General features: G+C 37.0%; 2 protein-coding genes across 3 annotated transcripts; both read left to right on the plus strand.

Moving 5' to 3' along the window:
* The first annotated feature begins 10069 nt into the window (after nt 1-10069).
* On the plus strand, nt 10070-12126 carry zgc:103586. 2 transcript variants are annotated; one of them, XM_067452010.1, is made up of 5 exons: nt 10070-10307; nt 10580-10690; nt 11521-11632; nt 11717-11774; nt 11889-12126. In XM_067452010.1, exons 1-5 carry the CDS (start codon nt 10301-10303, stop codon nt 12000-12002), a joined length of 402 nt encoding a protein of 133 aa, XP_067308111.1. In that variant the 5' UTR covers nt 10070-10300; the 3' UTR covers nt 12003-12126. The 2 variants fall into 2 exon arrangements, with proteins under 2 accessions (XP_067308111.1, XP_067308110.1); XM_067452009.1 differs by having other exon boundaries at nt 10100-10175.
* Nucleotides 12127-15033: 2907 nt separating this feature from the next.
* Nucleotides 15034-25081, plus strand: LOC137078729 (amino acid transporter heavy chain SLC3A2-like). Its single transcript, XM_067446363.1, has 9 exons — nt 15034-15584; nt 16249-16463; nt 16770-16957; nt 17539-17712; nt 20105-20193; nt 22587-22717; nt 23213-23525; nt 24324-24386; nt 24490-25081. The coding sequence occupies exons 2-9, from the start codon at nt 16273-16275 to the stop codon at nt 24835-24837; spliced, it is 1497 nt and encodes a 498-aa protein (XP_067302464.1). The 5' UTR covers nt 15034-15584; nt 16249-16272; the 3' UTR covers nt 24838-25081.
* Nucleotides 25082-26426: the final 1345 nt, after the last annotated feature.

Raw genomic sequence — 26426 nt, forward strand, 5'->3', positions numbered from 1 at the left:
TATTTTTTACAACATTTACAAAGCCTTTTACATTACAAGATTATATTGGCTAGATGGTTTTGTTACATCCATCTCATGCTCAAAGTAGTTGTTTTTTATTATTAAAACAACTTTCATTGTTATTAGCAGATCCTTACCCCAAGCTCTACACTTCACCACAATGGTAACCTCCAAAAACACTAACATAACACCAATTTTTAAATACCAACATAACAAAACATTAAAAAGTCTCTCCATTTTCTCATCTCATTAGAAATGCATAAAATAGCACTTTATTTAAACATTTACTCTCCAAATTCAGCCCATTTGCCAAGCATGATGGGAAGTGAATGTCCTGTTTTATTGGGTTACATGATTGAAACGTTATTTCGAAATAAAAACATCAAGTTATGTCAAAGAGTAACGGTTTTAAGTCAGTTTAACATGAATCAATTACATCTGAACCAGAAACCTGATATAATGGTGTTAAATCAAGATGAATTGCTTAAATAAAGTGAACAGCATCATAAGTTCATTTTTTTGAGTGATGCAAAAATGTCGCTATATTGTGGGGCTTGCATGATTTCATAATCCCCGCATTTTCAAAAAATATCTTAAGCACAAAGTAAAAAATGTTGCGTTTACGTCACACAAGAGCAGCCATTTCCCCCTATTGCCATGGGAACGTGTGAAGTAATTACGATGGCGAATGATTGGCCAGTGTTAGATACTAACGTTATGCAGTTGGTTTTCATTTTCATAATGGACTGTGGTAGTTTCATTCAGGACTTGATGAAACTTTACAGTTGTAAGATTGCACTTTTTTGTTACCAGAGGGTTAAATCATACTAGTTTCAAAAACCTTACAGTTGTAAATATGTTAGTAGTATGTAAATTCACATTACAGTAAGAGACTGCACTTTGTGCATTGGAAGCACTTAGCACTTTAACAGTAAAACAGGAAGCACACATTTTTTTTTTTTTCATTTTTACGGATGTAGCATATTCCTTTTGTAAAGGCCGGAACACACCAAGCCGACGGTCGGCCGTCGGGCAGTTTTTGTGCGTCGGCCAACTAAGTTTCCTCGGTGTGTTCCACACAGTTCCACGCCGTCGGCTGGCGTTGGTCCTCGTCGGCTGTTTTTCAGCCGATTCGACATGTTAAATCGGCGTCGCCGCATGTCGGTCAGTCGGGACATATGATCGTTCTGATTTGCTGTTCAGCTAGTGAACCAGTGCACGAGAAAATAAAACGGAAGTGACGAAGCAAGTAAACGACAGAGTCAAGAGGGAACACAGAACGCCTGTCTCCTCCATAGACAGTAAAAGAAAGGTGTCGTCTCATTTGATTATATTCCTCATTCCGATACATGTTAACACATGTTAATATATATGGCTGTGTAGACCGAGGCAAGTGAAGACAAACTGATCAGCATGATCCAGCAAAGGCCAGCTTAGTATCACACTACGGGAAAATGTTAACGTTATGTCAACTGTGTGGCGAAAGCAGAACTGTGGCGTGAGATCGCAAATAAAGTTGTCATGTCAGGTAAGATTTCCTTTTTTGCAATAGTTTTTTCTTCTTCAGTAGTCCATATTTTAAAAAAAACTGCATGTTAGATTGTTGTGTGCAACTTTCATCTTTGCACAGCAGTTAATTTCACATTCAAAATGCACTAAAGATATCAAAACACTTAATGCATGTCTTTGTCCAAAAGCAATGATAAATCCACAGTTTAGCCCTCATATATTTCAGTTGTACTAACTGTGTGGAGAGTTTTGCAAAAGTGACCTAAATGTATTGAGAAATGTGTTCAAGCGACTGTAAAAAAAAATGCTGTCATCCAGAATACATCCAGTTAATAGTAGAACAAAAATGAACATTACAATAGCCATGAAATTGACATAACTCAGCGTAATGTTTTTATTTTATTTTTTATTGTCCCTCAGAGAAAGAGCTCAAGAAGTGGTGGGATTCATTGCGAACCCAGTACATGTGTTACAAGAAACCTGGACCCTCAGGAAGTTCTGGAGCTCAGAAGACCCACCTGCAGTTTCTAGAACCTCACACGAAAAGGAAGGAGTGCACCTCAAATCTAACTATCAGGGTACACACACACACTCACACATATATATATATATATATATATATATATATATATATATATATATATATATATATATATATATATATATATATATATATATATATACATATATATATATATATATATAATGTGTGTGTGTGTGTGTGTGTATAATTTATTTTATTTATTTTTTCTTTCCATTTGAACAAATGAACATTTTGCTTTTGGTAAAGTGGCCAATGAATGTTCAGATGGGTCTATTTACAAGTAATTCAACAAATCAACTTCCACAATGTGCATCTGAATAGATCCATTTAGCCAATTTGCAGGGTATTGTTTTAGCTATGCCCTGTTATTGTTATGGGTTATTGGTGAACAAGTGTAAGAATCTATTGTATCACATTGTTCACATTTTGATTGTGTCTTTAAGGAACCTTTGTCTGAAAGTGAATCCTGTTTACCCTCAGATGGTACCAACAGTGACACCTGGATTGGCCCCCGTGAGGAGGAGCCCAGCTTCATTAAGGCTGAGCTACGGCCCAGTACACCCTTGGCTGAATCTACACATATAGCTACTTTTATAGCTATTCTCTATATAGCTATTTGTGCCCATTGTACTGAACATTGGAAAATAAAAAACTTTGACTTTGGGTACTTGCATTCACAGTTCTTTATGTAAAAAAGGATCACAAAACACAAGATGATGCAGAATTCTAACCCTTATTTTGCTATTTGACATCTAACTAGCAGAGTAAATAAACACATCTTTATTGATGTTTTAATTTAAGAATAAATTGATTTTCAATTAATAGAGACATATTTTCATAATGTGTTACTTCCACAATACAATGTTATCAAAGTGCAATATCTGTAAATTAATCGTTAGCATGGTTACTGTCAGTTAAGTTCAGTGTATGGTTTAGTGTTACATTATTTTCATTAACATTCTGTGCCACTGGAGATTTCATTTCCAAACTGCTGTTATGTGATGTGCAAGAAGCAGCATGATATCATTTGAAGAAATGTCACCATAGGCATGTTTCCAATGAAAAAAATATATACAAATTCTGTCATAATTCATTGAACTAGCACCAAGCATTGTCACAAACATAATTTACTGTAAATCAGACAGAATGCGTCATACACATATATTTATTTTAACAATCCTTATAAGTGGCCATTGTTCAGATTGTGTCACATTAACTTCCACAATGCATCTGAATGAGCCAATATGCAGGGTATTGTTTGAGCTATGCCCTGTTATTGTTATGGTTCATTGATAGGTGAACGTGTAATAATCTTTGGTTTCACATTTCGACTTCGGGTATCCATGGTTTCACCCATTTAGTGAGCGTTCCTCGTATTTTTCGCGTCCGCTTCTACCTTTCCTCTTCCACAAGTAAAAGACCAAGGGCTGACAACGGCAATGCCATTTGCAACGTTCTGAAATGCACGAATCCGTCTGTGTGGGGAAACGAAAACGACAGCTGATATCTTTATAGCTTTTCCGGTTTCCCGCTTCGAATAACGAAAACAGACTACTGCCACCAGCTGGGACGGAAAGGTATTTCCTCTAACGCAGGCGCAGAACGGACGCGCTATTGGCCGTCTGATGTCGAGCGTCGGCTTGGTGTGTCAGGGCAACTTTGGACCCAAGACGCTGCCGACGTGAGCCAACGTGAGCCGACTCAGCAGTTTGCTTTCGTCGCCACTAGTTGATCGGCGTCGGCTTGGTGTGTTCCTAGCTTGTAGCTACAGAACTTGTTTGACTCATCAAGGTTTTGTAAGTTTGAGCCATGTGTTTATTAAGGTCGAAATAAATCAAGATGAGAACTTAAATATTCCCAGCACTTTCTGTGATGTAGTATGTTCTTGCTTATCATAGGAAGTAATAAGAAATTATTCTTTACATGAAGGTAGGAATTGGGGGAATCACTTTTTTCTCTTTTTCATCAAACCGCAGTTTTTGCAAGTTCCCGCAATTTTATTAAATATCTTGAATATTCCATCACATTTTTTAAAGAAAATGAGCCAAAAATTTCCAAACAACAATCACAAAAAATCCTAATTTTTCTGGACGGACTGATTACAATGTAACCTGACCGTTGAACTTAAAGATATTGTCATAAAATAGAAAACTTTGGTAGTCAAATTTCACAGATATCAAAGAAATATTTAGCTCAACTAAAATGTTTTCTCTGTGTGTTGCAGGGAGTGTCTGGATATACGCTGTACATCCTCCCAGTTATGACCCAACAAATGAACAGAACTACTGCAACCAAACTCTGTACCTCTTTGCATTCTGGTTGAACACAGTCTGTTATGGCTGTCTGGCAGTCCTGTTGCTTTGCAGTGGATTTTCAGTGCTTTATATCTGTGTAAAAGATACTTGTTAAAGACTACAGTCATTGGCTTAAAACTCTCAGCAACAAACATAAGATTTTTTGGGAATGTATTAGGGATGCACTGAATGTTCGGCAACCGAAATTATTCGGCTGAAAATAGCCAAAAAAAGCACTTTCGGTATTCGGCCGAATAAGTAAAAAAGGCCGAATAATTTTTGCCGAACAATGACGTTTTTAATGACGTGATGAAATAGTAACACGTGTAGAGTGAGAGGCACGCGCTTTATGCAGCAAACATGTCAGCAGTGTGGAAGCACTGTTTAGTGCTGCATCTCATGTCATCGATGAGAAGAGGAAACGACTTTCATGTGAGAAAGCAGAGAAGCTACTTTTCATAAAGAAGAACCTGCCACTTTTCCTGAAGAAGTAGGCTAAGTAGGCTTATGTCTAGGACAGTTATTTATTTGTTGTAGGCATTTTTTGCACTATTCAATGCACGTTTGTTGTTGTAGACATACAGAGTTACATTCTTTCAGCAGTCAGTTATAGGCCTAACATAGGTATTTCAAGAAGGGGGGCTTCAAAGATGGCCAAATAAAAATATTTTTTTTATTTTACTAATTATTTATTTTAAGTTATGTTGTGCTTAGTTTATATAATATCTGCTGGAATGTTAAAAAAATGTTCAGTGTTAAATAAATATTTTGAAATTGTATTTTTGTTATTTGATTTATTTCTCTGAAAAGCAACACAAAATAGTAAAAAGCACATTTTTACTATTTAATTATTGTAATTGTAAAAAAATTGCCAAATAAATGGAAAAATGCGAAACACCGCGTTCGGTATTCGGCCTTCGGCCAAGCATTTCATTATGTTTCGGCTTCGGCCAAGAATTTCATTTCGGTGCATCCCTAGAATGTATGATTATACATGGCAAATCGTTCACTTATACAAATCGTACATTTTGTCAATATGTTCCCAAAGAATCAAACCCATTATCTTGACATAAATCCTGTTTTCTACCAGTGCAGGGCACAGAAAAGCTCTTTTGTGTGTTTGTGTGTGTGTGTGTGTGTGGGGGGGGGGGGGGGGGGGGCATCTGAAAGCAACATGTAGCAGAATCAAATCAGTGATGACTTGAGGTCAACATATTCATATGATGGTCTGGGGTCAGATCTTCGTACCTCGCTTAATACATCTAAGATGATTTGACAGATCCCAGATCTTCTAATCGTGATAACTGATCTCGCTATTTTGGTTCTTTAAACAAATGTGTAGATTGGATTAAAATATCTGGATTAAATTATCTGAGATTACCGCACGTTCTTGTGTTCCCTGAAGAGGGCAGATGCATATTTACTGAAAACCATGATCAGCAATGCAACGATTGGCTGGTGTCAAGACAACATAATGAAATCACATAATTCAAAAGACACTTGGCAAAAAAAAAAAAAAAGATTTTCTGGACCTTTATAAGGAAACGACCAAACCAACACATAAAAGTTATATATTTTAAATGTGCACTTTTTTGATGAAAATGATTCACAATTATTTATATTCACGATTTGATAGTATTTGTACACCCTTTACATTTAATTTTTTATTAAATTTTAAGCAGATTTGTTACGTGACAGTATTAATTCGTTTCTTAATGGTCAAGATCAAATTATCTACATTCTCTTGCGTTGCATCAAGCTACTTCTTCCATATTATCTGCCATCATCACTCAAATTAATGCACGACGCAGATTAAAGTGATAGTTCACCCAAAAATGAAAATGCGATGTTTATCTGCTTACCCCCAGGGCATCCAAGATGTAGGTGTGTGTTTCTTCAATAGAACACAAATGAAGATTTTTTTTTTACTCCAAATGCTCGTCAGTGTTATCCTATGAGAGTAAAACACACATATACATGCAAATCCATATTGAACCCTGTGGTTCGTTTCGTAAAAAATCGTTTCGTGTCTTAGACATCAATGTGTCGCCACGAGCCACAGGGTTTAATATGGATTCATATGTGTTTTTTACGCTCATAGAATAACACTGACATGTATTATACGAGTAACGGTTGGAGTAAAAATCTTAATTTGTGTTCAACTGAAGAAAAAAACACACCTACATCTTGGATGCCCTGGGGGTAAGCAGATAAATGTCAAATTGTATCCCTTTAACTGCACAACATGTGTGTAACCTCAAATACAACTACAAAGTAATTATTCATCACAAATAAATCTCTCAATCAAGTGGCTGTGTCTATAGTATTATACACACCTTTTACACAACATTATAATATTTTCAAATAAAAGTTTAAATTATTATTATTATTTAAAGTTATGTTTGCTCCTGGTTCAGTAATGAACTCTTGTAATAAAGTAGCAGTGGCTGGGACAGATTTTAAGTATCACCTCAAGATGCAATTTAATCCTGTTTTCATGAAATAAGCTGCTCCCACAGGTTTAAGTTTATGGACCTGTTGCTATGACAGCAGGTTCAGGATGAGGGGATGAGCGTCGAAGAAAAATCGTCAACAATCAAATCCAATGACGTACGAAGAACAGACCCCTGAAGACAACATCATGTAACAGAATCAATCAGCGATGATAAATATTTAAGCTAATTATTTAATAATAAATATAGCCTAATAAGCTAATAATGATGAATAAGCTAACGTTAATTCAAGCACAATTCTCCCTTGGATCTCATCGCGCTGCACCGTCTGTTGGACCGAGCTGCGCGCAAAGTACATTAGCGCTGTTAAGATGCAACTTAAAGTAACAGAATTTTGCGCTGTATATGCTAATTAAAGAGATTTAAAAAAAAAATCACTTCACTTACCACTTACGCACTGCTTCACTTATCACTTACGCACTACGCAGTCTACGTTTGCCCTGTTCAATGTAGTTGCTGATTAATCTTGGCTGGTAATCTGCCAATTAACTCGCAAATTAATGTCGTAGTAGCATACTGTTCTACACTAATACGAATATTTTTTGGAAAAATGTATGGGACTTACCTTGTTGGCAGATGGGATGTACGTAGAGTGCACTGTTTTTTGTTTTGTTTGTTTTTTCTTCAAATTTCGCGGACTCTGCAGAGCGGCACGGCTCATGGTGATGGCGTCATAAACGTTGATTGGCTGAGGCAGTTGTTGTCCCAGGGTCATCATTAAAGCACATTGGTCTCAGTACAGAAACGTACGTCTTGGCAAATTCAGGACGTGCGTTTGGCCACGGCTAAAACAGTTTCTCAACATTTCACCAAAGGAAGTGTTTCAACGCTACTTTGCAAGTCTGGAGACCACAGAACTGTGAAAACATACTGGTTGACTCGAGCGGCTCTATTCAGTCCTATTCACATCCAGTCCTATCACACACTAGTTCTGGGGGTCCTCCTCATATTTGAAAACCTTAGGCAAATTAATAAAACATAGTTCAAATTTTTTTATGGCCTGTTTAAGAAATCACTAAGGATGGAGACTACTGAGAGAGCTGCCAGATTATCTTTCATTGGTAAGAATAGCAAGCTATATTTTTCCAATAACTAGTAAGCTACAATAAAAAGAACAGAAAAACAGTAGGCCTATTCTTCTTTTTTTTCCAGTGATGATTAACATGATTGCGTGGATGATTTTAATAACAGCTACTGGATTAGGTAAAGAGCTGTTTTCATTAACAATGTAAAATATTGATAAGATGATTAGTTTAAAATCATTGAATGCTGTAAATGCTTTTAATTAAGAGTTGTACGTGAGGAGATGCTTTATCGCACCACTGACTTTTACACTGTCGTATGGCTGTTTGGATAAATGTTTCTAGGAGCGATTTATTTTCATGAGTGCCCTGTTCAACCAAACCTCCCCATCTATATGACTGTGATTGGGGCGACGGGTCTGTTTTTGCTGTTGCTCATGTACCTGAGGAACACTCTGGATGACTGTCTGCTGGCTCGCTTCTGCAGTGCCTTGGGCTTGATGCTCTGTGTGTTCATCGTGTGCTGGTTCTTTGCTGGTATGTTGCATTACTGGTAGTTTTGGACTAAATTATTGTCAGTACAGTAAATATTTTATTGAAACTAAAGTAATGGCCACATGTTGTTCTTTCAGGTACCTACTGGATTTACTCCATATATCCTCCCAGTAATGACTCCTCCAGTACTGGAAAACACTGTCATAGAACCTTGTATCTGTTTGCATTTTGGTTCAACAATATATGCTTTCTCTGTGTGTCCATATTGTTTGTTTTTTGTTTGTTCACCATTTTGTACAACTATACTATTGTTATCTTCACTGATAGAACTCCATGTTAAAATTTAGCTGCAGGCCTGTAGTTTGGCTATTACCTTAAAATATGCTGTATTATTAATATACCTTAATAATTTGTTACAAGAGATTTTCTCATAATGGTTGTTTCATCAATAAAGATCTGGATGGAGAGTTGCAAATTAAAGGGATAGTTCATGTAAACATTAGCATTCCCTTATGTCATTCCAAACCAGTCTGAGACAGACTTTTGTTGATCTCCAGAAAACAAATCAGGATCTTTTTGATGAAATCGGAGAGCTTTCTCTTTCTCCGTTGACAGCTATTCAACTACCATTTTGATGATTCAAAAAGTTCATAAAGAGATCATAAAACTAATCCATATGAAAAGAGTGGTTTGTGTCCAAATGTTCTGAAGAGACAAGATCACTTTGAACATTTGATGAACATTTAATTTAGACTATTCACATTTAAACATCGATAAGCAAACATAAACTCAACTGAATCTGCTTGCACAACGAGAATGAACCTCATTGGTTCTCGCTGAAGCTCAAACATGTTGCGTAACACGAGAATAAATCGTATTGGTTCCTGCTGAAGCTCAGCTGCGTAACACGTGAATGAATCTCATTGGTTAATTGGCAGCTCAAACATGCTCCATAACACGAGAATGAACCTCATTGGTTCTTGCAGAAGCTCTGCGTAAGAATGAGCCTCATTGGTTTGTGCGCGTAAAGCGTACATGCTTGAGCTTCTGTTTACCACAACTGATGTGTGAGTTGATGAATGTTTATATGTGAATAAAAGTAATCTGTTCATCATATAAAACAATCATTTTGGAACAACCTGAGGGTGCGTAATTAATCAACACGTTTTTATTTTTGGGTGAACTATCCCTTTAAGCAATCAAAACAGACTTATATACAGGCCTAACGACTGTACTTTTCTTTCTGGCATTTTAACGTATTTATATCCTTTTTACATAACAGTATATATCCTACAATGACAATTGTAACTATCAAAATACATACAAAACAAATAAAAACTAAAATATGATTGAAGGTTACACTTTATTTTGATAGTACACTTTAGACTTTCTAAGTAAAAGTAACTACAACTACATATCAACTAACTCTCAGAGTGTCCGTTTACTTCAGTAGACTGTTAGGTAAGGGTTAGGTGTAAGTAGAATAAGTTGACATGTTGCAAAGTTACTTAATTAGTAGGCTATGTCTGTGGGGGAGCATCAAAATAAAGTGTTATCAGATAATTCTATTGAGAGCTACTTGACAAGTTGACATGTATTTGATTACTTAGTTAGTAGAATGCTTAGGCCTACTGTACCATTGAAAAAAACTGTTACCTGATTGAATAATTCATGAGAGGGTTGTTAGCAAGGAGGTCTATGATAGGTTGTTAGGGCTGTTTACCCGCCCACAACAACATGCGCGATATCGTGTCAGTTGTCCTGTCACAGCACCCGTCCAGAAATATCATTATTGCTGGCAAGTCAACAACAACAATTGTTCACCAAACTGCTTTATATTAACTGCTTAAAAAGAAGGGGGAAAAAGCACGCTGTCAATAGCATTATACTATCTAGTCCAGCGTAACGAGACCATTAGTTGTTATGGCTGGTAGGTAAACATTTAATCCAATGTAAAATAGACTCTCAACGCGGGTTTGTATTTAATGCACGTAATCTATATGTTTGGCGTGTGTAAATAACCTGAGCTTCCACTTTTAGGAGTGGAAAATGTAACGCAGACATATGCATCCTTCATACTTTAGCCATAATATCCTAGCTAGTTATGTTGTAAGGTGCATTTATGTTTTGATGCGCCTTTGTTTTGTCCCGTTGTTTTGCTCTCTCTTGTTGTTTTGTAATGGGTTAACCGTTCTGGTTAAGTTGCGGAACTAGTTGCAAAATGCTTGAAGGCACGGGAAATGGCTTACTGTCCGTACAGTGGGTTTCCAGTCGGCGCCGCCATTTTGACGACAGGGGGCGCCATTATCACTGGTAAGCAGAAGCGCTTCGTGTTTGTTTAGAAGCAACATGGTTCAACCGCATTTTATCTGCCATATCCTTCTGTGACCCCAAAAAAAGTATTGAGGTTTTTGTTCTTCATGTCATTACATTGTTCGAGAAACAAATGGGATTTTCTTTTTAAAATAAATAAATATATTTTATTCACTTTCATTCACCAATTAATTTTTAGATTTCAGGACTTTTTAAAACCAAACTTTGTATAAAGACAATTCTCATGAAAGATATAACGGAATATAGCTAGCATTTTACTTCATGCATGCAGTAGGTAAACAGCAATACATATGTATATCTATAAACTGTATCGATTTTGCACATTAATGTGTTCTTGGGGCAACATATGTAATGAAAAAAGAAGTGTAATAATGGGAGTAATAATTGGCAACATTTTCATAATAATATCTAATATTTCACAGGAGTATTGATATATAATTTCCCTATTGGTATGAAATCATTGTCCTGTTTTATAACAGAAAGTCATATTTTGATTAGAAACCCCATAACATTTTCCTGAGATGTTGAAAATGATTCAGATTTAAATTATAATTATATGACCATATTTTCTATAAGAGTGCTAAATTTGATCACTAAATTAATATCAGTCCTGATTCATGACCAAGACCAAGCAGAAGTTGTTGTTACAGGACATCCAGAATTAAAACTGATAATGCATGGTGTCAGAGAAATTCACAAAAATATCATCTACTTCAGAGGGCAACAAGTCTATTCCTGGGTCTCAAGAGGATACAGTCAGCTCTTTATCGTCTTGTAAGAGTGATCTTGACCTCCACCATTGTTTTTAGGCTGTAATGTTGAGAATGCCTCCTATGGCCTTACCATATGTGCGGAGAGAACTGCGATACAGAGAGCGGTCGCTGAAGGCTACAGAAGATTTACAGCCATTGCTGTCACGTGGTATATCCCAAATACTGAAATGTTGCAATTTTAATCACTGAAAAAAAAAAAATCTGAGAATCCTTCTTTTCATCTAACCAACAGTGATATCAAAGATAGTTTTGTAGGACCCTGCGGTGCTTGTCGACAGGTGTTAATGGAGGTATGGCTGCATTCATATTTTATCACATCCGTCAGTCATTACCGTACTTTTGAACATCATTGCCTCTCTCTCTTAATTTGTTTTATCCTTCTCTCCAACCCTGTGTTGTGTTAGTTTGGCAGTGAATGGGACGTTTACCTCACTAAGCCAGACGGGACCTATAAGAAGACCAGTCTCAGAGACCTGTTGCCTTTGGCATTCACCCCGGCTCATCTGCAGAAGAACTGAGTTCACTGTCAAAAATTGATTCATTTGGACTTTTTAGATTTGTAAAATATTTCCTTTTTGGTCGGAAATTAGGAATGACATCTATGACATCAACCGTGAATAATTAAAATGTGAATGTGCTGTGGTTGAAGAGTTTGTTATTTAGCTTACCATGGTCTGTGTTGCTGTTGAAGGCCAGTCATCCCAGTCCCCACTAGAGAGCACTGCACACCCTGGAATTACATACAAACCATACAAATGCAGTACATAATAATGGTCAGTGATGTTTCAATGGGGTTCGACTTATTTGAAGATGTTGTTTTTTTTAAACAACATTATTTCTGTCATGGCATGGTAAGGGATATGACAACGTTGATATGTTTGGTCTTGGCAGAATAGATCTGCTACAAAGCAAGTGCAGGACTTGCCACTGTCCAAACATACACGACACACTGCTGTTGTTTAGCAAAGAAGCAGAGATGAGTTACCCAGAGCAGATCTATACAGGTGGAGCTGGTGGAGGTAGAGGGTTTCTGAATGTGTGCTGCTGCTGACCAGCCAGCGGTCCCCACTTTTCAAAAGGCTTATAAATCATACAGGATGAGGTTTTTTGACAAAGTAAAAATGCAGAATGTTTCCTGTGAGGGGTAGGTTTAGGTTCAGTGTAAGGAACCTAATGTACAGTTTGTACGGTATAAAAACCCTTACGTCTATAGAGAGTCCCCACAAAGATAGTGAACCAGACGTGTGTGTGTGTGTGTGTGTCAAGCCTGCAGTCTCCCTCTCATTTACTGAAGCTTTCGCGCCTCGATCGCCCCACGGTGACCGGTCCCAGTATAGCCGCCCCTCTGTTTTTTCTAATGGACGCGAGGCAAACTAAATAATAAAATTACACTTCAAAAAATGTTCCCCAAAGTTAGTGTATGTCACTGAAGGCAGTTATCATCACGATGATTTCATTTCAGGTATTCGTTTTAAAAATAAGTTTACTTTGAGTTAGTTATTTGATGCTATAAAAACGGGGGGTGTGACGTCATGATTGACAGCTGAGACTGACGGCTTCTCTGAGTGAAGTTGTCACTGAGGCACTAACGGACTTTTTTCGAAAATTTTGGGAGCAGATTAGATCTTTAGCTTTAATTTCTACATTTCCATAACTGTTTATTTCACACCAACATAATTAATTGTTCTGCATCTGCGAGAGTGTGGGCGGGCTTTTGATATCGCGACTGTTCTTCCTGCTCTACTTCCTGCGCTCTACTGCGCAACTCCGGTCCCGAAATCGCTACTGCGCAGACTCGGTCCCAAGATGTCCGCGCCGTGCAAGGGCGCCTGAAAGCTTCAAATCTGACAAGCGGAAACGGATGATGTCGAGTCGTCCATATTTTTTTACGGTCTATGGTGTGTGTGTGTGTGCGCTAGCTAATTGTTTGCGATGCTCAATATATAAATATACATTAAATTGGTGGTGGGGGTTTATAAGAATGTATCCCAGAAGGAAACTGACCGACTGTCTTCAGAAAAGTTCTCTACCTCCTGTATAATGCCTATTTATAGACCATATCGCCTCTCACGGATGTTTTAAATGCGCTCAACAACTAACCTGAAACGTCCAAAGAACAAAGATGCCCCTTTCTTAAACCGTTAAATAGCTGTTTAAACGGTCTACAAGCGCAGCGCTGGTTTGTGTACAGCGTTAACCGAGGAAATACTATTTCGCTGTTGTAAGCGCCACCTACTGTCAGAGATTGAATTTGCAACTTTATTCACTCTGTTGTTTTTGTTTTGTGAGGGCAGTGTTGTCGCTAGCGGGGCGAAAGGTGGTGACTATTCTAGGGGCCTCCGTTGCTGCTCATTTGCATAAAGTTACATTTTCTGAATTTTTGTCGCGTGACTTGCATCGCTTGACATGGCTACATTCAGTCTCCAACAGTCTCTGTCGCACGTATTGCCAGAAGTCACCGGCCCTCCACTGAAATTGAATGGTATCATGTCGCTGAGTGTCCCACGAACGGGACTTGATGGCCCTACGATTTTAACCCAGAAAAATGCAGATTTGCATCACATGAGTAAATTACATTTTTAAAATATATTCAAATATAAATCTGTTCTTTTAATTTTTTAATAGTATTTCACAATATTACTACTTTTACTTTATTTATTTTTATTAAAATAATTACAGTTTTGTTGAGCTGAAAGTAAGAGACTTAAAAAAAAAAAATCTTACTGACCCCAAACTTTTGATTAGGAACTTTGCCAGCGAGTAATAATCTATAGGAATGTAAGGACAATCTCAGGCTGATTAGATTAAAACACTACAGGATGCTTTAAAGCAGAGCTTGAAAAAGACAGTTTCCCAGTAGAGAGAATTATTGGTAATCCCTGTGACCCTGCTGCCCCGGGACTGTTTGAAATTCTCCTCACTGTGAGGCAGAAGGGGCCAACATACTGTTCTGTCACATGGGAAAAACACTCACACATTGTTCTCTTGGTAGGCTAAGAGGAGAAAGTGAACATTACTTTGCGGGAGTATTATTGTAAATTATAGGGAAATTATATATCAATATTCCTGTGAAATATTAGATATTATTATGTAAATGTTGCCAATTATTACTCCCATTATTACACTTCTTTTTTCATTGCATGTTGCCCCAATTGTATCCTCTTTGTATTGTTAAGCAAGAAGAGCTGTGTTTTTATGCAACCAACCTCTGAAAAAGAAAAGAAAAACATTCATAAAATCAAACTTCTTTTTTGTTGTTGCCTATTTCACATGAAAATAACCCACATCACTCGTTGGTGATGTTGATTGTGTGTGTTTTTAATATATATATGTATATATATATATATATATATATATATATATATATATATATATATATATATATATATATATATATATATATATATATATATATATATATATATATTTACAGAACCAGTAATCAGGATGAGCAATCTAGTTTTTAGGGATTTTTAAGGGGAAAAACTTGAATAGATCTTACAGTCTTTTATTAACAGGCATTATCTTGATATTACCTCATATTAGCAAGCTCAACCCAATGCTTTATGACATGATTGTGCAATAAAAACAGTTTGAGTATTGCACTTTATAGGCTATTGCTGTTCAGTCTTAAAACCGCCTGAAAGTTATGAGTAAGCACATTTTTATTACTGTGATTTTAGCTCATTTCTTTTTCATCAAAGAGAGATTTGTTCTCATGGGGATGTTTGCAGGATGAATTCCTGTTCACTCAAGTGAACTCAGGCTCAATGATGCGCTCGGGAGGGGATATTTAAGGTGGAAACTCTTTGCGAACTATGATTGTATTAAAGTCGAGATTGTAGTGAAACTTCTCGAGCAGTATGCAAATGCAGTAAGCTACATTAAAGGCGTTTTATTTGATGTCGTCGCAGAAGACTGTTGCATAAGTCTTATCGGTTTCCCAGTTACAGTTCCTCCTTAGACAGCGAATGGGCGTTTGCAAGTGAAGTCGACACAAGTCGACAGTATATAAACCGGGTTGACCGTCAAATCTAGTCTCAGATCTAGAGTTTAACAGCGGGAGTCCGGCTTGAAACGGAAGCTTCTTCTTTTTGCAGGTATGTCTCATTCATTCATCGGGATTATTTTTTGGAGTTGTTTAACATGCCATACTTTTATAAAAAAAAAATAGAATTGTGCAAAACAAAGTAGCTTAAATGTTATTTTTAAATCGTTTAAATTCTTTTTTCTTTTCTTTTAAAAAAAATATGTTTCTTTTGCTGTAGTCGAGGTTCTATAATGTTGGCTATAAATTGTATTTTAGTTTTTAAAAATAAATAAGCTACATTTTACGATTCATTTGGAAGCTTCGCGAATCAAAATTTAGATTTTTAACAGAAATGAAAGCGAGGTGGTGCGAGATAGCATCTGTTCACTGGTAAGCTAGCTTACGATAACGTTACTATTCTTAAATGTGTGCTTTTATATATATTTTTTATTAGCCTAATATTATTGTTCTGATGAGTAGATTGCAAAAATATCTACCTGGAAATTCAGTAGACAAAAAACTCCAAACGGAAAATTATAAGTGATCTATAGGAGCATAGAGATTTTTACGGCTGATGACATTGAAATCAAAACACGCTACGTTTCCACAAAGCTCTGCTCCGAATAAGGTCTATAGCGCTTTTTACTAACGTTACGTTTCAAAGCAGATAAGCCTATATGTTTCTTTTGGTGTCATTTGTTTCGATTAGCTAATCGTACTTTTCCGTTCAACAGACAGCGCTGAAATCACCGTCAAACATGAATAAAGACGACGACATGAAGGACGTCGAACTGAACGAGATGGATCAGGAAAAGCAACCGATGACCGGAGAAACTCCGACAGGCACAGAAAAAAACGGCAGCGTAAAAGTCAAAGTGCCCGAGGACACGGAGGTCAAATTTACGGGCCTCTCCAAAGAGGAGTTAATGAAAGTCGCCGGTACAACTGGGTATCTATCTATCCATCTATTGGATTCTGGATAAATTGTGAATTAAGATTTTGTTGTTGTTGTTGTTTTTCAAATAGAGACTGTAATTTACTAGAGTTTCTGTCAAAATGTTAAATGATGCAGTCTATTTGGAAATTTTAATAATTGTGAATACATTTTTAAAAAAAAGTTGGTTTGCATGAATGATTCAATGACTCCCTCGTAGCCTACTTCTCTTCTTTTTTTTACTGGATGATTCAGTGTTTTAATGAATCTGACTGAATGATTCTATCTATCTATCTGATATACATTGCATATTTTCTTCAGGTGGGTTCGGACTCGTTGGGCCTTGCTGGTTCTGTTCTGGCTCGGCTGGGTTGGCATGTTGGCTGGAGCAATAGTGATCATAGTACAGGCTCCACGCTGTAAACCAATTCCAGAGATGAACTGGTGGAACGAAGGTCTTCTGTATCAGATATCTGACGTCGGCGCTTTTTCTGATGATGGACTGAAAGGTGAGAATGTCTCCATTTAATTATCATTAAGTCATTTGCTTATCATTTGTGTTAATCATTGGAGAAAAAAAAATGGGAACACGTCTTGCCATCATCTCTCAACTTCATACACTCTTGATACAATTCATAGAGGTTCACATACGTCTTAATAAACAAAACAGACAATAGGCATGAAGTACATGAAAGTCCTATTTTTTTTTGCTATGATAAAACACTTGCAAATTTGCTGATGCTGTAGCTAAAGTCTTGTGACTCGCTCATGTGAGAAGCATGTGCTGATCTGCGCAAGTTTCTGCCCTCTCATCACATTACTTCCCTCGACACAACTTTGGCTGAGTTTGTAGTCGTGATATTGCACAAGTAATCACACTCTCACACACATACCGTGGACTACAGTGAAATAATCTAGTACAGTGACCTTAAACCCTGATATCTTCAGGTGTGCACTGTACTGTGGTTATGCAATCAAAGCAGATTAATAATTAAAAGACCGCCCTGAGGTCTGTGGCTGGAGTAAAAGGAAGTACCTGATCATTCGCTTCCTCTTCTTCTTTTTAACTGTTCTCTCATTCTGTCTGTAGGAGTGGAGGACAAGCTGGACTATCTGAGCCAGATGAAGGTGAAGGGGCTTGTTTTGGGTCCGATACACACAGTGCAAAAAGACCATTTTAGCACACTGGAGCTAACTTCCATTAACCCTGAATTTGGCTCTGAAAGCCAGCTGATTTCTCTGTTGGACCGAGCACATAGAAAAGGTGACCTCACTTATTTGCTTTCTAAGGTTTTCAAAATAAAATATCAGCCATGTCACATATTGATCTATTTTGAAATCACAAAATAGGTCACCGGAATTGGCCTTTTAGAGGAAGGATGTCTGAAACAACAATGAGCTGTCAGTCTAACCTTTGACCTCTTACCCTGACTACATGGCATACTTACTGTTTTAGTTTTTTCATACAATTAGCGTCATTTTAAACTTTATTTGAACTATTTACTTATATTTAATTTGAAACACTTCAAGAGAGTTCACACACTCTACCAAAGAAGAACTCATTAATAGCAAAGATAAAAATAATGCTTTACTGAGTAAAGGACAAACAGTTCGGTCATGTGACCATTGTCAATGTCAAGCATACAATGATTAGTGCAGAGGCCATCTTGATTTAAAGAGTCACATTGTTACATAGATAACATGATCAACAAAACCAGACTATGACAAGTAGTCCAAAAAAAATTGTACAGCATGCTACATTTAAAAAAATAAAGTAAATAATAAAAGTTTTTTTTAAATTAAAACAATGATATATATATATATATATATATATATATATATATATGTCAATGGATATAAATCCATTAAGATATATACAAAAACATATCTCATAATATATAAATGTTGTAATCATCATGATATAAATATAGTTTCCATGACTACTCTTATATTTAATAATAATAATAATACGTTCAATTTATATAGCGCTTTTCAAGGCACTCAAAGCGCTTGTATTTAATTTGAAATATATCAAAATATACAGAATACAGAACTTTGTCACCTCACAAACAATCTGTATGTTCCCTGGCAGTTCATAGATAGATATTGTACCATTTCAGTGACAACATGGAGGACTGCCTTTGAAATGACACTAAGTCTGAGTTTACACTGGCACAAGAAATCTGACACCGATCAGAATTTGTTGCACACGTAAACACAAAAATCTAATTTGTTTTGCATGCGATCTGACTTTCAAATGTGGTTTTAAATCAGATTCATATCCAATATCTGGATATCCGTCTAAACAAGCCACCACAAGCCATTTGCTCACAAAGATAGCTTTTTAATGTTGTATTATGAAGGAGATGTGCCTTTATGCGCTCGCTCGCAGCTTTTTTTTACTGAGGTGGAAACTTTATAAAGGAAAGAAATTGCACTTGAAACATCTAGGAACTGGTTTTCAACCTATGCCCTGTGAGTTTTATAAATAAAACTGCTTCATTACATATAACCCCAGTTTCACAGACAAGATTAAGCTAGACTCAGACTAAAATGTATGTTTGAGCTGTTTTAACTGAAAGCATCTTGCACTGACATATCGTAAATGAATTCAGTTATGTCATCAATTAGTAATGTTTTTTAAGACACGTTTATAAAAGCTATGCCCTAATTGAACTAAGGCTTAATTCTGTTTAATCTAATCCCTGTCTGTGAGACCGGTATATTTCTCAGCAATGAGGTGACAACTTTGCTGTAATTAAACCATCAAGCTTAACTAGGAAGTTACTTACTCGTGCCCTCTGTCTCTTTTTATCTCTCTTTCCCTCGTTAATTCATCAATAATCATTGAAAAAATGAATCTTACACCGTTACTATTTCACTTATTTCACTGTAGAATACTAGATCTAATGAGCTGTGGATTAATTACTAAATTAACTGTATCAACTATATCACTGATCTAACCACATTGTCGCTATATGATAAATTGAAATGTTTCCTTCAGAGCGACAAAATCAAATTTTGTTGGAATATTTTCCTATTTAACACTGTGAAGCTTCCTTTAACAATCGTCATTGTAAAAGCATTATATAAATAACGCTGACTTGACTAGAAAAAAATAATAAACAAAATTAATTTTCATGTATATATCCGTTCAGTCAGAATTTGGGCTGCTAAACATTCATGACAGCTGTTATCTTGTCTATGCTGGCAAATAAACATGGCCACCTGACATGAACTTTATAATTAATTGTAAAAGCACAACCATTCAAAACTATTGAGACTATCATGTGCATAGTAAAGCGGTTACCGACAATCATTTTGGGCAGGAATTAATATAAACTCAGATACCCGTCATGTCTAAAGTGAATGTAAACAAATGGGCCAAAAAATTTGATATGGTCAAAAGATCGGATCTGTGCATTAAGACTTGCAGTGCAAACACAGCCTAGTCAAACATGGTTGTGTTGGTTTCGCAGGAACATCCCTGTGGTTTCCAGCAAATAAAGCCATATGCCTTTAAAATAAAATGCCTCATGCAAGACAAACATTAGGCTTTTGGTTTTGTCAGGAAAGGTCATTTTAAAAGCATTCTGGTTTGTTAACTCCCCCCTTCTCCTCCTCCTCCTCTCCTTGTTTTTCTCTCTCCCTCTTAGGAATGTCCATAGTGCTGGATCTAACACCCAATTATGAAGGAGTTTCAGCCTGGTTCAACAATGCTGCTACTGTTGCTGAGCGACTCAGAGTAAGTGCTGATAGGAACGGAGTAGATTTATTGATGGGGCAGGTCAGTTTGTGAAAGAAAAGACAACAATATTTTGAGATGTATAAACGGGGTCAAGTAGGGAAGGGTAAAGTTTTACTTCTGATATCAGCATAGCATTATACACTACCGTTCAAAAGATTGGGGTCACTTTTTATCAGTGTCAGTAAAGATGCTCAGTATCATGTCAGTAAATGCTGTTCTTTTGAACACTATCCCTCAAAGAATCCTGAAAAAAAGTGCATCGCTGTTTCCACAACAATATTAAGCAGCACAACCGTTTTTAACATTGAGTACGTTTACATGGACAACAATACTCCGATATTAATCTGATTAAGACAATACTCTGATTAAGAGGCTACCATGTAGACAGCGATTTCTAATTACCTTAATCTGATTAAAGTCATAATCTAACTACACATAAATCGGATTAAGACATGTGGAGTATGCCTATTTTAGTCGCATTATCAGAGACATGTACACACCTTAATCTAACAATTAATGTCATGTCGGAGATTTCACCGCATTTTGTGACAGGACACAACAGAGAAGTGCAGAGGGGAGGCTTTGTGGGTTGGAGCCTCTGCCCTTTTTGCAAATTAATCAAAAGTGCCCCTTTCAACAATCATCGATAATATTGTGGCCAATAAAACAAAATTGGAATTATACTTAATATAACAACGTGTACAAAACAGTAACAAATGGTGGAAAAGTCGCGTTTATCTTTATCTGTCAGTCTGAAAAGTCGTTGCCATAAACCTCGTTGCTATGGGCAACGTTGTTTTTTACTTGACTGTTCATTGTGAACACTGCGTAATCTCTCTCTATTTTTATTTTTGTTGTAATTATTATGCTCATTGTAAAAGTAAAATACAATAAGTTTGTATCTGTAATCGCAAACCAGATGGGTCATTCAGTGAACGCCTGTGGCTCGACGGCAGGAAAAACAATCCAAAGAGTCTCGATTTTTAAACCTTTATCATAATTAATCAAAGCTATTATTCTAAATGTAGGCTGTCAATAAGGAGGAAAGAGGGGCAGTGTCTCTTCAAAAAAACCAAAAAGAGGCAATACATAATATTAAAAAAATAAATCAACGTAGATATAAAACATTATAAAAACGCATGTTTTGTTATACTTCTTAATGTAAAGTAACACTGTCCAACAGCGACACCCGCAGGTGAAGTTACAGCGGGTTTACTGAGCCCATAAAATTAACACACCTGCCAAAGTCACGCTATGATTGGATGTTGGAGAACCTAGCGTGGCATGGGGACGTAATGACGTGCCATAATCGATCTATGTTCTATCACATGTAAAACGGGAACATGAACGGAGTACTCTAAAAGCAACTCATGTAAACACCTTAATCAGAATATTGTCTTATTTAGAATAAGGTCAATAATTAGATTACTGCTGTCCATGTAAACGTAGTCATTGATAATAATACAAAATGTTTCTTGAGTATCAAATCTGCATATTATTCTGTTTAGATCTGCTATTAAAGTGGATGACGCCAAATACAGGTGTAAATGGGATCTAAAACATTTAAATTTTTTCAAAAAGTTGAAAAGGCATTCGACTGAATTGCTTTCATAGTGTAATTGCTCATGTGGTCAAATTAGTTAGAACAGCCACAAAAGACACCTACTGTCCACCTACTGACTTAATGCACAAATATTATGGGTAGCGGCCCGCTAGCCAGACGGGAGCTTTGTTGGCCGAACACCCAAGTTTGGTCTGAAGACACAAAATGTTCCAAGCACAATGTTTTCTCACCATTCCTGATTTCTAACACACACTCTCGACTCTGAGGCTGTCAGAGCAGGAACTAAAGCTGATGCTCTCCGTATGTTTCTCCGTCATCTCTGGTCACGTTCATATATAAATTGCATGAGTTTTTCATCCATGAGATCGAAAAAATCGATAATAGACCCTCCCCTCAAAGAAATCAGGACGTAAGATTGTGGTTGAAAGTGGACAAAAGAGACGGATTAAAACACCAGGTGTAAACGGGAATGTCTCCCTCGTCTAATTGTGATCAGATTGACCAAAACGCATCTTAGTACCGGGTTACACCATGACTTTACAACAGGGCCTTAGAACGATTTCCTGAAGGATCACGTGACACTGAAAGGGCTGCTGAAAATTCAGCTTTGCAATTACATGAAGAAAATCTATTTACTGTATTTTTGATCAAACCTTGGTGAGCAGAAGAAATTCTATCATATAATTCTTACTGACCCCATGCTTTTGAACAGTAGTGTAAATGGAAACTAAGTTTGTTTTGCTACTATGAGTTATGTAATTATTATTCAGTACTTTCAGTGGCATATTAACAGATTTATTTGATCCACTCTATGGTTTCATTTTAGGAAGCATGCGTGTACTGGCTCAGTAAGGGGGTGGATGGCATCTTATTGTCTCAACTGAGGGACGTCGTAAACACAGATGCCTGGCAGTCTATTCAAGGCATATTCAACCAAACTGACGGCACCAAAAAAACGTATGTGCTTGTGGTTCGTGAAGAACTAAATGGGGTCAGAACTGTTTATTTAGTAAAACAGAGACACCTGGTGGACAGAATGGGGTACTGCTCACAGATAGTGATTTCAGATGAAAGAAAAGAGAGACAATACACTTCCTGAATTTCCTGAGTATAGTAATGTATTACTCGAAATACAGCTTTCTCTCTCACACAAGTACAACATCTAGCAAATGGTCACTAAATAGTTTTCAGGTGTCATTTTAAATGTTCAACAGACTTTGTCAGAAATAGTTTTCTGCACATTAGTTGTCAATTCTTTTCTGCTGATTTAATGAAATAGAGACACCTGCTGGCCAGATGGGGTAATGAGCACTGCCCAATAAATGTTTTTCCATCTATTTATGCTCTTTTGTTTACAAGCACCAATTATTTTTCTAGCCTTCACTATTTTTGGACAGTTTCACCTTACTCAGACCACTCAATCATATCTCTCTGTCTCTCTCTCTCTCTCAGAGCTCTGATGGGCTCAGTCACCGGCCTCTCTGTGGATGATGTCTCTCTCCTGCTGAACCGCTCAGGTGTCGACCTGCTCCTGACGGGACTGCTTGATCCGGCCGTGCCCGGCGTAACACAGGCCCAGGTGATACAGAAGCTGTACTCAGCTCACCTGCAGACGAGTCTGGGCTGGAGTCTGAGCGGACGGACTCTGGGCTCTCTGGCTTCCCGATCTCCAGCTGTGCCGCTGAGGCTCTTTCACACACTGCTGTTCACCCTGCCCGGCACACCGGTGTTCAGCGCTGGAGATGAGGTCGGACTGAAGACGGGGGTGAGTTGAGAATGCAATTAAAGGGTTAGTTCACCCAAAAATGAAAATTCTCTCATTAATTACCTACCCTAATGATGTTTGACACCCGTAAGACCGCCGTTCATCTTCAGAAAACAAATGAAGATATTTGTGTTGAAATCCGATGGCTCAGAAAGGCCTCCATTGACACCAATGTCATTTCCTCTCACAAGACCCATAAAGACACTAAAGATGTCGTTACAAAGCCCATCTCACTACAGTGGCTCTACAGTCATATTATGAAGCGACGAGAATTAGTTTTTGTGCGCAAAAAAACTAAATAACGACTTATAATCAGCGTATTGATTCATGATTCGGATCGCGTGTCAAACTGCTGAAATCACATGACTTTGGCGATCCGAATCATTAATCGATGATTCATAACCGTTTGAGACATTGTTTTGAAACCGGCCCATCACTATATAAGACGTTATTTAGTTTTTTTGCACACAAGAACTATTCTCGTCACTTTATAATATGACTGTAGAGCCACTGTAGTGAGATGGGCTTTGTAACGACATCTTTAGTGCCTTTATGGGTCTTGAGAGAGGAAATGACATTGGTGTCAATGAAGGCCTTTCTGAGCCACCGGATTTCAACACAAATATGTTCATTTGTGTTCTGAAGATGAACGGAGGTCTTACGGGTGTCAAACAACGTTAGGGTAAGCAATTAATGAGAGAATTTTCATTTTTGGGTGAGCTAACCCTTTAAAATGAAGTAAGATAAACTTGATAAACTTTTACTTTATTCATGAATTTGATGATTTCACCTTTACAGGAGAAACTTAACACGATGTGGGACTTGGAAAGTAAAGCAGAAGATGCCAATGCAACGGCAAAGGTACATTTTCATTATCGCATTTTCATAGCTCTGTTCATATCACTGGTAAATGCATATTTTTTAAACACATACTCTGTTTCTTCCTTTTGTTCCTCTGACTCAGACTGTACAGGAAGAGCGTACCGCAGTGCGTAACTTCTTTAAAGCACTCAGTGATATGAAAGGAAAAGAGCGATCGCTTCTGCACGGAGAATATTTCAGCCTTTCCAGTTCCCCCACTTCATTAGCATTTCTCCGCCTATGGGACCAGAGCGAACGCTTTCTGGTCGCCTTAAACTGGGGAAATGACTCAGTCACCATGAAGCTTACTAACAGCGACCTGCCGGCCGAGGCTCGGGTCCGCGCCACCACAGATGAAGAAAAACTAGCCGTGGATCGCAAGGTGTCACTAGAGAAGTTAGAGCTTGGGCCCAAACAGGCTGTTCTGTTGTCTTATCCTTACGCTGGTTAGACACTCACACACACACACAGTCCTTAATGTCTCAGATCAGTGTCGACACTGTGCACATGTTTGGAAAGACTTTCTTTTGAGTAGAAGAGTTTATACTGAAGTTTTAGTTGTTCTTTTATTGGAATACTTTTAGGTTCACTAACTTTGAAGCAATGAAAGGCCAATTGTTGTTGTAGAATAGAGGATGGTCTCCGTAGAGAGACATGTAGAACCCCTGCTATAATAAAAAACAAAATGGCTACTGTTTTTGTGTCAAAGTGTCCCCTTTACTTCACTGGTGAGGTTATGCTGACAGTGTATCAAAAGAAGGTTGTTCTCTCTTGAATGCATTTGCTTATTTGTTGTTGTAGATCACAATTCCTAATTTTAATCATAAAGCAGGAGATGGGAGAAAAAATATTAATGCTTACATTATATTAAATATTAAAACAAGGCTACTTTTGTAGATAAAATATACAAAGTTAACAAAAAAAATCTGCATGCAAATATTTAAAAATAATTATACTACATTTTTATGATTGGGAGTAAAAAAAAGAAAATGAATGATTCTTCTATTCAGCAAGGATGCATTCAATTGATTGAAAGTGACAGTGAAGACTTTTACATTGTTACAAATTATTTTATTTCTGTTAGGATAACTCTACGTGTTTGGCATATTAATGGATATTACTTTAAGAGGCTTATCTGTTTTTAACATTGAAAATAATAAATAATGTTGACTGAAGAATGGAGTAATGATGCTGAAAATTAAGCTTTGCATCACAGGAATAAAATACATTTTAAATTATATATATAAAAAAATGGCAATATTGCTGTTTTTATTTTATTTTCGATTCAATAAATGCAGCCTTGGTGAGCAGAAGCTTAATAATGAAATGTTTCATCTCCAATTAGTCAATCAGGCCATAAATAAAGGCTTGTTGGTGGCCCTATTGGCCGGTGAACAGCTCGTGGTGGTCAATAGAGGGCCCTTTATGAACGGTGAACATGTTCTTGGACATTTTTGTTGATCCTAGAACAAAATTTCAATTAGCGACCCACATGAAAAATACTATAGTATTTTAGAGTCAAATTATTCTAGTAAATACTATAGTGTTTTTGAATTGTACTATTATAAATATACTACAGTAAATTGTAATATACCTCAGTATATAGTTTAACAATTGATGTTGTGGCATAAATTAACAAAGTGTAGTAAATAATATACTGTTGTATCTTTACTATAGTATGGTTCAAAAACAGTAGTATTTACAAGAGTAATTTTACTATAATATACTATAGTATTTTTTCATGCGATTCAGATAAGGTCTTTACCCGTTAATTTTCTCATAATATACATTGCACATTTTCTAATGATTCACAAACGACCCGTCGGATAAATCTGTATATAGATGTACACAACAGGGCGGGTCAAGTTCTTCAAAGGCAGACAACTCACAGCACAGGCAGAAATCATGCAAATGTGTTACTCATGGATGTGTAGCCATAACACATTAGTATTCAAATTCCTGACAACTCAGAAAGTTCAGAGTCGAGTCGATCGTGCACTTTCGACTTTACAGAATCTTTACATTCACAAACAAATGTAT

This window comes from Pseudorasbora parva, chromosome 1, assembly GCF_024679245.1.
Source record: "Pseudorasbora parva isolate DD20220531a chromosome 1, ASM2467924v1, whole genome shotgun sequence".
NCBI lineage: Eukaryota > Metazoa > Chordata > Actinopteri > Cypriniformes > Gobionidae > Pseudorasbora > Pseudorasbora parva.

Bases quoted from the DNA above. Each gene is read 5' to 3' on its own strand.
- zgc:103586 (XM_067452009.1), top strand. From the start codon at position 10,115: ATGCGCGATATCGTGTCAGTTGTCCTGTCACAGCACCCGTCCAGAAAT. The intron at 11,633-11,716 runs GTATATCCCAAA...TCTAACCAACAG, and splicing joins ACAGCCATTGCTGTCACGTG to TGATATCAAAGATAGTTTTG. The intron at 11,775-11,888 runs GTATGGCTGCAT...GTGTTGTGTTAG, and splicing joins GTCGACAGGTGTTAATGGAG to TTTGGCAGTGAATGGGACGT.
- LOC137078729 (XM_067446363.1), top strand. From the start codon at position 16,273: ATGAATAAAGACGACGACATGAAGGACGTCGAACTGAACGAGATGGAT. The intron at 16,464-16,769 runs GTATCTATCTAT...TATTTTCTTCAG, and splicing joins AAAGTCGCCGGTACAACTGG to GTGGGTTCGGACTCGTTGGG. The intron at 24,387-24,489 runs GTACATTTTCAT...CCTCTGACTCAG, and splicing joins ATGCCAATGCAACGGCAAAG to ACTGTACAGGAAGAGCGTAC.